The sequence below is a fragment of the Macrobrachium nipponense genome, chromosome 35 (genome assembly GCF_015104395.2).
Source record: "Macrobrachium nipponense isolate FS-2020 chromosome 35, ASM1510439v2, whole genome shotgun sequence".
Classification (NCBI taxonomy): Eukaryota; Metazoa; Arthropoda; class Malacostraca; order Decapoda; family Palaemonidae; genus Macrobrachium; species Macrobrachium nipponense.
This window is the reverse complement of record NC_061096.1, coordinates 50,844,252-50,862,277: the sequence shown is the minus strand read 5'-3', so window position 1 is coordinate 50,862,277 and position 18,026 is coordinate 50,844,252. Positions and strand designations below refer to the sequence as shown.

The 18,026-nt window shown below is 37.7% G+C and overlaps 1 protein-coding gene across 1 annotated transcript in view; it reads left to right on the top strand.

Annotated features, from left to right (window-relative positions):
- The first annotated feature begins 625 nt into the window (after positions 1-625).
- The window catches only part of LOC135208751 (neuroendocrine convertase 2-like), a 307,897-nt gene continuing 290,496 nt past the window's right edge, over positions 626-18,026 (top strand). The window contains exon 1 of the mRNA XM_064241248.1: positions 626-1,146. Within this exon, the coding sequence (XP_064097318.1) occupies positions 982-1,146 (165 nt within the window). The 5' untranslated portion in view covers positions 626-981. The remainder of the gene's footprint in view (positions 1,147-18,026) is intronic.

Here is an 18,026-nt window from a genome sequence, read left to right as displayed (position 1 = left end):
ATTTATAACTGAAATGGAAACGAGCTTCATTTTCTATAAACAATAAACCTTACTAAAATATTTCTCTTTTAGCGTTTTACTTTTTTTCCATAATCCACCCGCAGCCCAGCTCTCTCTCTCTCTCTCTCTCTCTCTCTCTTGCTGATTATACTAGATTTATGTTTTCGCTTTGCCTCTTTCCTTGTTTATCTTCTCCCGAATAGTTCCTAAGCTTCAGATATGATATTTACAAGGAATACTTTCAGTGGGCCAATGTTCGTGGAACGTAAGCATTTACGACACGTTATTAGATATATTCACTATCGCTGAATGTAAACATGGCACTAAAGAAAGGGAACCCGCAATTAAAACATTGTGCAAGCATAAGGGCGATCGTTAAATCGTTAAATATGGCAATAAACATGGATGTTAGGTCTAGTAGAAAGGGAAAAGCAGCTCTATGCTATTATTTGTTGATAGTCGCAAGAATCGTTTTACTCAGGAACCATGCGACCACCATGGTCACTGTATGACATCATGAATCCCGCGCAATGGCAGTGCCGCGTGTCAACTGTTGCGCGGCGATCAAGATGGCGGTTGATCGATGGTATGACGTCATGATGACGTATCAAGGCACAAGCAGAGGGCGCTGTGTCAGTTGGCGCGCGACCATCACACCATAAGCACCCCACTACACCATCTGGGGAAGGTGCCAGCACACATTTACGAATTGACATAAGCGCCGAGGAAGAACGCGTCATTCCCGAGCGAGCTCAGCGCAGCTGAGACACCGAAAGGAAACTGTCTAAGGCAGCGGCCGCAGCCATTCGATCGGAAGAAGAGTCGGAGGGTCTCGGGAAGAAGGGCAACCGAGCAGAACGGAGGAGCGCGGAAACGTTGGCGGGGTCACGAAGGTGTTTGGGGGGCGGGGGGGCAGGAAGGGGACTGCCAGGGCTTAAAGGGAACTGCTGTAGCAGCAGCAGAAACAGCAGCAGCTGTAGCATGCTGGGTCTGCTGCTCCTGCCGTCCCTTTTGGCTCTGCTGCCATGTTCATGCTTGGCCACCACCCACGTCTTCACCAACTCCTTCTTGGTGAAGATCCCCGGCGCCGACAACAACCTCGCTCACACCGTCGCCGCCAGGAATGGATTCGAGAATCGAGGACCGGTGAGTAGCAGTGGCTCTTTCGTTCCAGTTTTCGGGGAGGGAGAGGCTCCGGCCTGGCCTTGGAGCGAGTGGCGGGCCGCTCCATCTGGTTCCTTCGCCCTCTGCGGAACGGCGGTTTTGGCTCTGGAAAACAGATGATTGAAAGAGAGGGAGAGATGGAGAGAGTTTTCGTGTATCCATAATTGATCAACATAATTCCGAATGTCATTAATATTCATGCGAAAGCCCCAGCTGTCGTATCTGCCACACTTTCAATTAATATTCCTTTGGAAAACAAATAAAATTATTTTGGAATTAGCTTATATAATTTTTTTTCTGAATGAAAAACATTCTGATGTAAAATTTTCTTTTGACTGATGTCCTTGGTACTCACAAAAATGAATGACTGCAATTATTTTGAATATATGCGCGAAAAAAAGAAAAATGGTTGCACATCGATTCGAATGCGTTCTAAGTTTATTGTCCTTTTCCAATGTCACATTTACTCTCTTCCTTTGGGGGATGTGGAAAATATAATTGCTATTGCCTTCCCCGAATCTCAAGTTTCTTTGTGATTGGCTCACTCTTCTTGAGTAATTTTCCATTTTTTTTTTTATTGGGAACAATTCTTTGTACACTGAACTTAGTAATCTTTCACTAAACAATCCTCTTTAATCATTATTTCACTTTCCAGATACTTTCTTCTTCATGATATTCGAAAGTTATATTGAACTTTTGCAGGATGAAGAATTCACCCTTATAAAGTAGAATTGCCATGTCTCCTTCATATTTAAAAATTATTTTGCCATTGTCATAACTTTTGGCTTTGTCATCATTGATAGTAACCTAAATAATATAATTATCAGCAATTATACTAACCCAAAATGTTCTAGTTTTCTTATTGTTTATGTCCGTCTGATAGGCTCTGTCCCTATTTCTTTCAATATTTTCAATGATTTTTTGCCGTTGTCATCCCTAATAGTAATCTAAAATTACTTGCTATCTTTTTGTTTATTTTTATTTGATAGGGTCTGTCTCTGCTCCTTTGGATATTGTCAACAATTTTGCCATCACCGTCGTTGGAACCAATGAATATATCTAGCTTTCTTTTTTTTTTTTTTTTTTTTTTTTTTTTTACATTTGGTAGTCCCTATTTAAAAAAATTGACATTAACTTCATCGATACTCTTCTAAAAATGTATAGCTGTTTTATTGTTTAGCTCCGTCTGATAGGCTCTATCCTTATTTCTTTGAATATTTTGAAATTTTTTTACCAATATCATTATTGATACATGAAAAAATATCTAGCTTCCTTTATGTTTATTTCCATTTGGTAGTCTCTGTCTTTATCGCTTTGAATTTTGTCAACCATTTTTTCTATTATCATAGTTGATGCTAACATAAAAATATCTAGCTTTTTTTGTTTACTTCCTTCTGATAGGCTCTGTCTCTGTTCATCGAATATTGTTAACAATTTTTGCCATCACCGTCATTGGAAATAGCAAAAGTATCTAGCTTGCTTTTGTTTATTTCCAGTTGGTAGGCCCCTTCCTTATTTCTTTGGCTATTTTGAAAGATTTTTGCCATTATCTTCAATTATACTAACCTAAAATCATCTAGCTTTCTTATTGCTTATTTCTATTGAGTAGTCTTTGTCTGTGTCCCTTTGATATTGTCAACAATTTTTGCCATCACCATCAATGAAAGTAACAAAAACATCTAACTTTCTTTTTTGCTTATTTCCCTCTTATTTTAGGCTTCGTCCTTATTCCTTTGAATATTGTTTATATTTCCTGCGAATTCCATTTAAAACATCCCTGTCCATCGTCACTGTCAGCTCGAACTAATCGTTCATCAACCTCTCAGGACTTTGATAACGGCTATGTTTTCCTTCCTGGCAATGTTCTTTGTCATCTCCCCCTGCTTTTCGCCTTACTCCTTTTCCCTCGCTTTTGTTTCCACCGTCGTTTATCTCGTCTGCTGCTTCTTCTCTTCACTTTTAAGGTTATTTCCCCCAGGGGACAGTTCTTCTCGGACACCTCTCTTTTGTGTTTTGACAACCGAGCCTTTTCCCGCCCAAGATTTTTATTGGTCATTTGAATTATAACCGTCTCTTTGCCCTTAAATCATTCGTAAGGCTTTTATACTTTACTTTTACTTTGGAATTTAACTTTTCATAATCTATTTTCAACCATTACTTTCTTTTGTTTTTCAAGCTAGTTTTTCCTTCAAGCTGATTACATTATCCATCTTTATTTCGGTTATTTCTTGTATTCATTTGCATGATCCTCATTTGCAACTAAATGACTTTGGTTTTTCCTTAAATATAACGATTTTCTCCCGCAGTATGAACGTCGAACGTCCCTTCTCTTATATTTACGGTTTTCGCCCATCTTGTAAGATATCTGTTTCCGTATTATCTCCTTTATGCGACGAATGTGAGAAACAAAGAAGAGAAAAGAAAACGCTCTTGATAAAAAAGTGACTGTAGCCGTTTCTTTAAAAGCACGTTTTCTTTGCCCTACATATTGCGTATATACTATATGCGCTCTTCTCGGAGACATGGCGTCCTCCCGGGCTTTGTCGTTTCGGCTGGTTCGGTTAAGTTCCTCGCTCTCCCAGTTACTTTCCTTTCAGGAGAAAGCTATTCAGATCAGTTTTGGTTACACCTATCTTTTTGTTTATGATTATAGAGACATAGGTGAACAGGGATTGGCAGGCAGGTTATAAACAGAGAGAGGTGAACGACCAAGAACAATTTTGATGTATAGGCCTAATGTTTTAGAACCCTTTCATGCTCTTGTTAGCTTTCAAGAGGACGATTACTCAGTGGAGGTAGAGAAAGAAAACTGCCATTCTTCCTTAGGCACTTACATTCCTAAGTAATTGTAGAATACAGAGAAAAGAAATAAATCCACATTGGTCACAAATAAGCATCAGATGAAAGCCGCACCCTTCCTGTATTCGAGTCTGTTTGAAAGGGAAGTTGTGGAGTTGAACAGCCAAACCATATGGTATGGAGATTGTCTTCAAACTGTCGGCCTAACGTGTCACTTTGCACCGGATGTTGGATCTGCCGCTTTCGTTAGTCATGAAATAGGTAAATTGCATTTGTAAGTTGTCAAAAAACTGAATCATTACGGAAATGAAACTGAAAAAAGGTAGTCGCGCTTTGGCTTGGGGTCTTGTGAAGTCATTTCTTGTTGTTTTAAAAGATTTTTACTTCCTTTTTTGAAAGAAATACTGGAAAGTCTATTTGCACTATGGCGGCTGCCTTCATTCCTCCGTCATCGTCATAGTTTTGAACTTGAATCATATATATATATATATATATAGATATATATAGATATATATATATAGAATATAATTATATATATATATATATATATATACACATATATACATATATATATACATATATATATGTATATATATATATATATATATATACATATATATATATAAACATATATATATATATATATATATATATATATATATATATATATATATATATATATAAATATGTGTGTGTAAAGGATTTATAACATGCCAGAGTAAGATTCCATTATATCGCTCGTAACTGCAATAAAATTAATATAAAATTAAGTCATTCAGGCAAAATCAAGTTGTGTTTAGAATGTCAAAAAAATAAAAGAAAAACACACACACAAAATTAGTGCGTAGCCGTATTAGAAAATCATCTACTTAGATAAGTATCAAAATCTGATTATTTTGACATGTTAATTAGCAGACATAAACAAGAAAATGTATAATTGCATGGAGTACAGAATGGAGCACTAAGTAAATATAATCATTGTATTAAAAGTAAATAACATTTCTTACCTGCACACACACCCGCCTGTATATGTATGTATGTATATATATATATATATATATATATATATATATATATATATATATATATAAACTCCACAACTCCCCTTTCAAACAGAATAGAGGGAAAGTGCGGCTTTCATCTTATGCTTATTTGTGAACAATTCGGAGTGGTTTATTTTACTTCGATTTTTACAATTACCTAGGAATGTGAGTTTATCTAAGAATGACGGTGGTGTGTGTATGTGTGTGTGTATGTGTAAAATTATGCATGTAGTCAGTCATTTCAGGATTTCATATAGCTATCTTCTTACACGTACTCCACTCAAAAAGACAAGACGCAAGCTTTTCGAGTCTATGGTAATATGAGAATACAACGGCTATTTCATCTAACATCGTCATACGCATTTACATTTTTTATCCACCGAGACACATATAAATTAGTTTCCAAATATTTAGATGATGAATTCGCGAGTTTTTCTATCAAGTGTTAACTTAACAATCACCATGTCACTGTGCACAGTGAGAGTTTTTCAATTAAATGTTAACAATCACCATGTCCACAAGCACAGTGAGATGTATATACACCTTCTGCGTAAGGTAATGGGTTGACGTTAGCCTGGCAAATATTAGGTCATGTAAAAATAAATAAATAAATGAAATAAACGGTTCAAGCAAGTCAGATGTATATACACCTTCTACGTAAGGTAATGGGTTGACGTTATCCTAGCAAAGATTAGATCATGTCAAAAATATATTTTAAGTCCAAGTCAAGATTAAAGCGTTGTGTTCCCTCGCCAAGAAAAAGTTACCCCCGATGATATTGCCCCTCAAAAGGGAAATCACGCACGCCCCAACTTTCATCATGCCCGGAATATAAGAAAAAATAAGACGGAGGAACATAATCTCTTATTATAGGAAACTTTCCTTTCTCGGGGATGATCTCCACAGAAGAAATGCTTTAGTAGCATGAATATGCAAATTGTATAATCACAAGGGTCCTCAGGATAAATTTGAAACTGGATCCTTTTTAGGGGTTGGGGAGGGGGCGACTTTAAAATCTTCCCCTCCTTTCCCCTCATCCCCTTTCCATTTCCCCCCTCCTCCCCCGCCCTCCTTCTCCTCCTCCTCCTCCTCCTCTACCTCCTTCTGCTTGCGAGGGTATTTATCTGTACTTGTGTAAAAATGCCTTAATAGAGAAACACTTTCATGATAGAGTTGTTCTTATATCGCACATCGTATCCTCAATTGCCCTCACTATCGAATCTTTATATTGCTTCGTATGAGTAAATTGTTATATAGTGTCGTTGATAGAATTGGTCCCGATAATAATGAATTTATTCTCGATCTTTGTATCGCAAAACCACGCAATGGCTATTATAACATTAATCTGGTGAACTCTCTCTCTCTCTCTCTCTCTCTCTCTCTCTCTCTCTCTCTCTCTCTCTCTGTTTGCTATCTTAGTTGATGGGGTCAGAAATGTAGTTGGGTTTAGTTATTAAGACATAAACTTTAATAATGAAATGTTTTCATTTTACGAAAAGTAGAACTTCACGGGAGTATCAAATTGCTCTGTTTAATGGTAAAACGATATGCTTTTATTGTTCTGAGAAGCATAGTGAAGACATTTAATATAACGTAAATTTTTTAATTAATCTCAATAAGATTATTATTATTATTATTATTATTATTATTATTATTATTATTATTATTATTATTATTATTATTATTATTGGGTCTATCACAGTCCTCCAATTCGACTGGGTGGTATTTACAGTGTGGGGTTGCGGGTTGCATCCTGCCTCCTTAGGAGTCCACCACTTTTCTTACTATGTGCGCCGTTTCTAGGATCACACTTTTCTGCATGAGTCCTGGAGTTACTTCACCCTCTAGTTTTTCCAGATTCCTTTTCAGGGATCTTGGGATCGTGCTTAGTGTTCCTATGATTATGGGTACAATTTCCACTTGCATTATTATTATTATTATTATTATTATTATTATTATTATTATTATATTCTTATTATTATTATTATTATTATTATTATTATTATTCAGAAGATGAAACCTATTCGTTTGGAAGAAGCCCACTGGGGTCATTGACTTGAAGTTGAAGCTTCCAAAGAATATGATGTTCATTAGGAAGGGAAATGCAGAAATAAGAAACTCCTCTTATTAAAAAAAAAAAATAACAACTCAACAAACATAAAAAATTGAGTTAAAATGCAAAGAGAATAGTTTGAGGATAGTAATGTATTGCACCTTTGCTTGAACCTCTGAAGTTCCAATTGCGCGGTTTCCTCTTGGGGGGCTGCTCCAGTCCAGGGGTGTGAGGAATAAAGGGATTCTGGAACTGAGGAATAAAGGGCTTCTGGAACTGAGGAATAAAGGGCTTCTAGAACTGCGGAATAAAGAACCTTTGGAACTGTGGAATAAATGACCTCTGCAGCTGAGAAATAAAGGACTTTTGGAACTGAGGAATAAAGGACCACTGGAACTGACGAATAAAGGACCTCTGGAACTGAGAAGTAAAGGACCTCTGGAACTGAGGAATAATGGAACTCTGGAACTGAGAATAAAGGACCTTTAGAACTGAGGAATAAAGGACCTCTGAAACTGAGGAATAAAGAACCTCTGCAGCTGAGGAATAAAGGACCTCTGGAACTGAGGAATAAAGAACCTCTGGAATTGAGGAATAAAGGACCTCTGGAACTGAGGAATAAAGAACCTCTGGAACTGTGGAATAAAGGACCTCTGGAACTGAGGAATAAAAGACCTCTGGAACTGAGGAATAAAGGACCTCTGGAACTGTGGAATAAAGGACCTCTGTAACTGAGGAATAAAGGACCTCTGGAACAGAGGAATAAAGGACCTCTGGAACTGTGGAATAATGGAACTCTGGAACTGTGGAATAAAAGACCTCTGGAATTGAGGAATAAAAGACCTTTGGAATTGAGGAATGAAAGACCTCTGGAATTGAGGAATAAAAGACCTCTGGAATTGAGGAATGAAGGACCTCTGGAATTGAGGAATAAAAGACCTCTGGAATTGAGGAATGAAGGACCTCTGGAATTGAGGAATAAAAGACCTTTGGAATTGAGGAATAAAAGACCTCTGGAATTGAGGAATAAAAGACCTCTGGAATTGAGGAATGAAGGACCTCTGGAATTGAGGAATAAAAGACCTCTGGAATTGAGGAATAAAAGACCTCTGTTATTGAGGAATAAAGGTACTCTGGAATTGAGGAATAAAAAACCTCTGGAATTGAGGAATAAAGGTCCTCTGGAATTGAGGAATAAAAGACCTCTGGAATTGAGGAATAAAGGTCCTCTGGAATTGAAGAATAAAAGACCTGGAATTGAGGAATGAAGGACCTCTGGAATTGAGGAATAAAAGACCTCTGGAATTGAGGAATAAAAGACCTCTGGAATTGAGGAATGAAGGACCTCTGGAATTGAGGAATAAAAGACCTCTGGAATTGAGGAATAAAAGACCTCTGGAATTGAGGAATAAAGGACCTCTGGAATTGAGGAAGAAGGACTCTGGAATTGAGAATAAAAGACCTCTGGAATTGAGGAATAAAGGACCTCTGGAATTGAGGAATAAAAGACGTCTGGAATTGAGGAATGAAGGACCTCTGGAATTGAGGAATAAAGGTCCTCTGGAATTGAGGAATAAAGACCTCTGGAATTGAGGAATAAAAGACCTCTGGAATTGAGGAATAAAAGACCTCTGGAATTGAGGAATAAAGGTCCTCTGGAATTGAGGAATAAAACCCCTCTGGAATTGAGGAATAAAAGACCTCTGGAATTGAGGAATAAAGGTCCTCTGGAATTGAGGAATAAAAGACCTCTGGAATTGAGGAATAAAAGACCTCTGGAATTGAGGAATAAAGGTCCTCTGGAATTGAGGAATAAAGGTCCTCTGGAATTGAGGAATAAAAGACGTCTGGAATTGAGGAATAAAAGACCGTCTGAATTGGAAAAGAATAGGTCCTCTGGGAATTTAGGAATTAAAAAGACCTCTGGAATGGGGAGGGAAGAAAAAAAAAAAAAAAATAAAAAAAAAAGGAAAACCCCACCTCTGGAATTGAGGAATAAAGTCCTCATGGAATTGGAGGAATAAAACCTCTGAACTGAGGAATAAAAGACCTCTGGAAATGGGAGGAATAAAGACCTTCTGGAATTGAGGAATAAAAGACCTCTGAATTGAGGAAATGACCTCTGGAATTGAGGAAATAAAGAACCTCTGGCAATTGAGGATAAAGTCCTCCTGGAATTGAAATGGAAATAAAAGCCCTCTGGAATTGAGGAATAAAAGACCTCTGGAATTGAGGAATAAAGGTCCTACCTCTGGATTGAGGAATAAAAGACCTCTGAACTTGCGGAATACAGGCTCTGGAACTGCGGACTAAAAGGACCTCTGGAATTGAGGAATAAAGACCTCTGGAATTGAGGAATAAAAGACCTCTGGAATTGAGGAATAAAGGACCTCTGGAATTGAGGAATAAAAGACCTCTGGAATTGAGGAATAAAGGACCTCTGGAACTGATGAATAAAGAACCTCTGGAACTGCGGAATAAAGGACCTTTGGAACTGAGGAATAAAGGAACCCTGGAACTGAGAATAGTAAAGAGCTCTAGATTAAGCCATACTAACTTTAAACCTTTATCCCGTCTGCAACGATTGTTTTGGCGATGAGAATTATTCTTGTGATACTCATATAACAGCCTATTGATATGGTAAGAGCCAAACATAACAAATGATTGTTGAAAGAACATAGAACTTTATTCATATATAACACGAATTTTATCTAAATATACCTCTTTGCAAAACAGAATGGTGTCACCTACTTTCGGGTGGCTACGCAACTTTCTCCAGGAGCATAATAGCACAAAGGAGAACCATTCTTCACATACGATTTTCCATTGTTACTTGATGGAGTCACGATAACGAATTGTAAGCCAAAGTCCCACCATACACACGACATGGATATATGGAGTTCAAATGCTGTGAAAAAAGAAATGATTGACCTAGTTAAATGAAAGATGGAGCGTGAAAAACTATAACTCAGTCAAGAGCATTTAGCCCTGATACAAAATCCTTTTATGGAATGACTTTATTGAGTTAAAATCCTTTATCTTTCAGACTCTCATCGCTGTGGTAGAATATTTAATTAACAAAGATCTTCGACTTAAATAAAAAAAAATATTACCGTACTGGACAAAATTAAGTGATGGAATACCTTGACCCATAAAGAGAATCAAGGTTATTTATTTGCAAGCATCTAACAAAGATATGAACGTGGGCCTGTAAACCTAAAAGGTATTGAAATAATTTGAAAAGCGATACGATCCTATCAAAAGGCTTGAAACCTCTTACTCTCCATACACCTTTCTATAACTGAATGTGGGATAAAGCAAGAACCTAGTAAATTCGTTACGTAGGTTTAAGGATGAAAAAATTTAGTGTTATAAAACTTGTAGCGGTGATTGCAAAATTTTCAAGAGTCAAGCAATATATATACATATACATACATACATACATATATATATATTATATGGTATATATATTTAGATAATATACGATATATATATTATATAGTATATATATATATAATAAGTATATATATATATATACATCAAGTTATGCAAGGGCCCATTTAAACACTCTGGTTTAAAGCTAAGGACTATATTTCGGTGGACTAACTTCCAGCCTTATCACTTGTTGATAAGGGGGAAGTTAGTCCACGGAAATATAGTCCTTAATTCTAAAGGGCCGTTTATACTTGAGACGTATCCTGTTTTAACTGAAGAATTTATATATATTATATATATATATATATATATATATATATATATATATATATATATATGTAAATAATAAACTTCTGAAACGTTTCCGGAAGAGAATATGGTGGTGAAGATAGCAAATGCAGTTTAGACTGAAGAAATTCCTGAAAATATCTTAAAATGGAAATTTGGCAACTTAGAAAACGAATGTGAAGCCGAGGAATTCTTGGTAACTTACATCTTACAGCATCAAGGTTGCAAAGCGTAATAATGGTAAAGAATGAAGGATTACTGGATAACACTCATTGAAAAAAACGCAAAAGCGAAGAATAGGTCACAGTGACGGGAACAGGTCATAACTATACTATGTAGTCTGCGATAGCACAAGTCTGAAATACGCCCAAACAGAGCAACTGCCAAAGGAAGTCTCGATATGAGGCAATAAAAGCTTCAACAGTAATATAAAGAAGAGGATGGTCATAAATGGAGGTGGAAGTGGCACTCTATTTACTGAAGACTTGGTTGTTGAGAGAGAGGCATTTTGAAATATTGGCGTGCAGCAGACCGGAGGAAGAGAGAGAGAGAGAGAGAGGAGTATTTCCAGAGCCCAGGGAAGGGAGAAAGAGAGTATGATCATCACGAGAAAGAAAATATTGGTCCGTAGTTGATTTTCCGCATAGCAGATGTAATGACAGCTTCTTTAGTAATTTGAACTATAACAACAATGCAGTGCAGATTAAAAGCCGCTATATTACCAGGTGTTCAGGATCAGTACTTTGCTTTGGGGATTCTACTATTGCTAATTTTGGTCATATATCATAACTTAGTCTTGACATTCTGGAATTTGCTGTTTTCAAATCACTGTTTATGATTGATTTCCTCCCTAAAACAATAGTCGGGACGTGGTATTGTGTGGAACTGTTTGAATATTATAATTTCGTCATATTTATCCTTTTGGAATACATCATCTACAGTAGGAGCAGCTCTTCTCAAGATGCTGCAAGATGCCGCTATTCCAGCGTACCATGAGATAGCTTGTCTTATCGGCTTCAGGCGTTTAGACTACAGTGATTCCCGGATCTTGTTCAAAATTCCAGGTGGGGGAAAGGGTAGTGCCATACGTGGTGTACTGTAGGCACTATTTAAGGCTCCCTTTACTGTACCGCCATTCATAGTCTCTTTTCTTCCATCTAACCTTCCACCCTCTCCTGGGGGTAGCGGCATACATGGTGTACTGTAGGCACTATTTAAGGCTCCCTCTACTGTACCGCCATTCATAGTCTTTTCTTCCATCTTACTCTCCACCCTCGCCTGGGGGTAGCACCACACGTGGTGCACTGTAGGCACTATTTAAGACTCCCTTTATTGTATCACCATTCTTTTCTTCCATCTCATAGGTCCCAGCGCTTGGCCCTCAGCCTAAATTCTTCGTTCGATTCCTTATTCAAAATGATGCTGTCACTGAACCTTAAGACTCGGGGTTCGTTCGATACCCTATACTCTGTTTTTTTTTTCCATCTGTCCATCCGCCTGTGGTGTTTTCGCATGGTAACACTGCGTCCCGGGCTTTAGATAGTAACATTTAGCTTACTTTCAACAATGATTTCGAATATAAATGGTGTAATTCGCATACTGTAAATATTTAAAACACTTTAAAGTTGCAAATGTACACCCAGATATCCTTTTATTTACCTAAAACTTATACATAGCGTAACTATCTAAAGCCCTGGACGCAGTGTTACCATGCGTAAACAACACAGGCGGGTGGACAGCCAGTTTATAGTGCTGTTCCCGAAGGTTTGAGGTCCAGTGCCATCAAAGCAAACATACTTCGAAATTCTTTAGAAATTGTTTCTAGAGACATTGTTGTAAGGAATATTGATCGTCCATGAGTGTCATCCAATCAACTCCTAAGGGACTCATTCCCGTAGGGAGATAGCGCCGTCAGTGCACCTCACGCGGTGCACTGTAGGCATTACTTAAGGTTCTTTGCAGCGTCCCTTCGGCCCCTAGCCGCAATCCCTTTCATTCTTTTTACAGTATCTCTGTTCATATCTTTCTTCTATTTTGCTTTCCACCCTCGCCTAACAATTGTTTCATACTGCAACTATCAGGTTTTTTCTCCCGTTGCTCCCTTCAGATCTATCTACTCTCAATTTCCTTTCCAGCGCCGAATAACCTCATAGGACCCAGTACTTGGCCTTTGGCCTAAATTCTATGTCCTATTCCATCCTAAAGGACTAGTCTTGGGATTTACCAAGCCAGTACTGAGTTGCAGTTTATGAAAAGCTTTCAGTGCAGTCTGCTGGTGACATTTCAAATTCCAAGTGCCCGATAAAATACTTTATTAATTTCAAGATATTTCAAGAATAGCGCTGGAAATATCCTTGGTACACAAAATGTCAATGACAGATGTTACGTCATCTGTAAAAGTTGCTTTTACCAAGAGTGTCATATTGTGTAAAAGTTGCTTTTGCCAAGAGTGTCATATTGTGTAAAAGTTGCTTTTGCCAAGAGTGTCATATTGTGTAAAAGTTGCTTTTGACAAGAGTGTCATATTGTCATTTTCATGAACCCGTTCCTAACGCCTAGTGACCTATAAGTAGATTCACATGAACCGTGCATTTGATGTCTAGGCCCGTCCCTTACGACGCTCATGATTAGAGCTATTGATAAGCCAATCACAGGGCTGGAAACTCTTAGTCTCTCTCGAGAGTTCACATGGGCAGGATGTATGTTCCACCTCTACTGAGGGATACGACTTTCAAAAGTGTCCCTCAGGAGAGGTGGAACATACATCCTGCCTATGTGAACTCTCGAGAGAGACTGAGTTTCCAGTCCTTTGATTGGCTTATCAATAGCCAATCAGGAGCGTCGTAAGGGACGGGCCTAGACATCAAATGCACGGTTGATGTGACTCTACTATAGTTTGTATATTGAGGGCTGAATTGTGAGACAGGAGCCATGGGGTTAAAATGACCGTGAACCGTCTGCTGCTACTATGAAGTTAGAATTAAGTAATCAAAAGAGAGAGAGAGAGAGAGAGAGAGAGAGAGAGAGAGAGAGAGAGAGAGAGAGATCATGCTTTCCTAAATTACAAGCATCATAATAGGTATATTCCACAAAAAGGAGAATGTATTACCTTTCGTAGACCAGTTATAGTTTTCATAAGTAATGCAATTAACCTAAAGATTTTTATACCACGGTGGCTTTTGAATTTTTTTAAATTTTTTTGCTTTGACTTCTCTTAATATGACAAGATTAGAATGATCGCAGCACTTCGAGAGAGAGAGAGAGAGAGAGAGAGAGAGAGAGAGGAGAGATAGAGACGAGAGAAGAGAGAGACGAGGAGAGGAAGAGAGAGAGAGAGAGAACTTTTTACAAGAAATTGTCTCTGTTGTTATCATTGTGGGAGAACCTATTATCTTTCCAGTGTCAATTTTTCTCATCTTACTGACTTGATGCAGGAGTACAATAATCAAATGACGTAAAGTTCCCATACGTCCAAGATCTTGACAGCTATCTTCTTCTTCTTCAGCTTACCCATATCTATTTGGGGTCCCCGTTTCATCTCATCCTTCTCCACCTTCCTTTGTCCAATACATCCTGACTTCTTAAACCTCTCTGCCGCATAACGTTCGCTATTTTATCCGTCCATCTGAACTCTGACCTTCTCCTTCTCTTTCCCTCTACTTCCAAACTCATAACCCTTTTGTATACATGACCTTCTCCTCTCCGCAGAACACGACAGCTATTTATTGTCGTTTAATCACCTCTTCTCAATGGGTAGTGTATACTGAAGCACCGAGTGACGTGAAATATCATAGCAACATGACATTCCCCCGCATTGCACTAATCAGTGGAGTGTCACCAAATCCTGCCAGTATGAAGTGGGTTTTTCAAATAATTACTACGACTTGTTTCGGATTATGAAGGAGACACTGATCCTGAGAGATTATAATGAGCTCGTTAACACGACGTTCTTAGAATTTCTTCCGCTGCAGTTATGCAAAAGAAGATTCAATTGTCATGTTATGTCAGCAAGCTTGATCAAAGCTGATCAAAACATCTGGTAGTATGTCGTAAGTTTATTGCCGACCTATTGTTTATCTAATATGTATTATCACACACACACACACATACACACACACACACACACACACACACACATATATATATATATATATATATATATATATATATAGATATATATAATATATATAAAGTTGTGCCGGTATAGATCATTTTGCTTATGCTCGGGTTTTCCTTTAGTTCAGAGTGGTAAACCCAAGTGTATTTGTTTTTTTAATGGATTAATGGCTGACCTCCAAAATGCAGTAAAGGCTTTTGAGACTAATAGTTTTAAGAAAGTTTCACTGCAGACACTAAGACTCAAATGGTGTTGGAATTGTGTTAAGAATGGGGGACAAAAGGCCAGAAATAACAAGAGATTAATCTGATGAATTCAGACAGGAAATAGATGAGAAACATTACCGAAAGTAAACACGAAAACAACAAAAATAACAGGAGAAAAGACGGGAAAATGAACAACGAGAATGGATAGAATAAAAAAAAATAGAAATAATTGAAGGGCTTGAATGAGGATAGCTAGAGTGACGATAAAAAAGCTGATCAGACCCATACTCCTGATTTGTAGTCTTAGTATTGAAAAGCGTTTCTCCTTATATTTTCATAACAAACTTCTAGCTTTATCGATCTATTTATTCACTTGTTTATGCATCATTTTGTATTTCCCATTAGTTTTTATTACTTCTTTCTAATGAGCATAACATTCTTTGGAAGCCTGAATTTCAAGTCGATGGCTTGTTCCATATGAATCAGGTCCATCTTCTGAATAATAATAATAATAATGATAATAATAATGATAATACTAATAATAATTGATAAGGGGAACCGAACAGATTTCCGAAAGCTATCCTTAAAGTTTTAAATTTAAATATATGTACATTTACACAACTGTGGATTTGTTTCGCCAATAATAATAATAATAATAATAATAATAATAATAATAATAATAATAATAATAATAATAATAACAACAACCTATTCATATGGAACAAGCCCACAGGGGCCATCGACTTGATATTCCAGCTTCCAAGAAGTATGGTGTTTATTCGAAAGAAGCAACAGAAGGTAATGGAAAAATACAGAAAGAGGAGATCAATTATTAGAAACAAAGAGATAAAATAGAAAATACTAATAATAGGAATACAACCCGACTGCAGAGTTCAGTTCCACGACGGGAGGGATCCAGAAGTAACAACATGGCGTAAAAGTTAGGAAATAGGTCAGAATTCGCAAGTCCGAAATGTTTTTACGGGAACTTTGACAAGTTGCCATGTCTGCTTGGAACCTTCGCTCTTGCTACAAAAAATAAGTGAATAAATAAATAAAGAGAGAGAGAGAGAGAGAGAGGTCTCTTTTTGGTCTACCTTCATTATCGCTCAGGGATTGTGTGTGCTGAAACTGTTCGCTGTGCTCGGCAGTTCAGTCCAAAGAAGATCTTTTAGCGCCTCAGCGGCGTAGTTGGTATGGTATTAGCGTTCCACCTCGGTGGTCGCGGGTTCGTTTCTCGGCCATTCCGTTGAGGAGTGAGAGATGTGTATTTCTGGTGATAGACGTTCATTCTCGACGTGGTTCGGAAGTCACGTCAAGCCGTTGGTCCCGTTGCTGAATATCCACTGGTTCCATGCAACGTAATAGCACCATACAAACAAACAAACAAAGAAGATCTTTTTCCTGGCGCTTTCGTTCGTGAAATCTAATCCATTTAGGGAGGGTGAGTCATTCTTGCCGTAATTCACTTTAATGAAAAGACGCACAAATGAATTGTCTTCTCGTGAGTGGAATAACCAGATTTTGTTGCCGAATGAAACCTCGGTATTATTATGGTGATTAGAATAAAAATAATAAAAAAGTATTACAAATAAAACTAAAAATACTTGAAATAAAAATAGAAAGAGGAGTCCGAGATGAATAAAACAGCTCTAATCTACGTCTAGAATACAATGCCGTCACTGCACCTCACGGAGTGTACTGTAGGCAATACTGAAGGTTCTTGTTGCTTTCCTCCGGCCCCTAGCTGCAACCCCTTTCATTCCCTTTACTGTACCTCCATTTATATTATCTTTTTTCCATCTTGATATCCACCCTCCCCTAACAATTATTTCATAGTGCAGCTGCTAGGTTTTCCTCCTGTTACACCTTTTAAACCCACCTACTCTGAATTTCCTTTCCAGCACTGAATGACCGCACAGATCCCAGCGCTTGGCCTTTGACCTATACACTGTATTCCATTCTAGAGTCCAGTCTAGGACTAGATATCAATCTGGCTCTAGAACTGGTAAGCACGTGTAAAGACAAATGAATCTTTAGAGAGTTCTTGGACAATGAACAGCAATCCAGCTTTATAAAGAAAGGTTAGGCCTATGTCTGTCGATATTCGTTACCACAAAAGCTTTATCTGGACGTGGCTTTGGGACCATTGACGTAAAGCTATTCATTTCATGAAAAATCTCACCGATTTTACATGAAATGGTTGCTTATTAGTATTAAGCTAAACTTTAAAGCTTCTGTCTATGAAAGTAATCCATTATATGTATGTACCATCTCACTTATTATCGTATCTCTAGTCCTTCTCTTCGAAGGTACAGTTAAAAGAACTCTGGGTTAGACTTTTGTCGCAAATAATTTACGCGAAAGGAAAGGAATTTCGTTTATTGAGTCTAGCTGAAAGCTGAGTATAAATTGGAGATGAACTAAATGCTGAGGGCAAAAGGATCATTCCACCACATGCAATACGTCATCAGGACACAGACCCCACTTCGTGGGGTCCTTTTGTTTTTTATTTGACTGAAAGCTTCTATGGATGCAGATGGATGTATGTGAGACATGTGGTCAGTATAGAGAGAGAGAGAGAGAGAGAGAGAGAGAGAGAGAGAGAGAGAGGAGTATCATTCAGCTCATTCTAGGACAGGTGGAAATAATGAAATTGTTTCATCGCGGGATATGACATTCTTCGTGGAGGAGCTGGAAAAGTTTCGATAAGAAGGCAAAGTCATTTCGTCTGAGATTAATAACATAAGAATGGTAGAGATAGCAAGATTAATAAGAGTACTATGTCCAGATCACGTTCACCATTTTTTGTTTTCAAAAACCTGTTGGTTATGTTAGATTTCCCACAAGAAAGGTCATTATCAAAGGTTACAGAAAGCTGGGTTCATATTCATGTTGCTGATCCTTATCCGAATGCATCC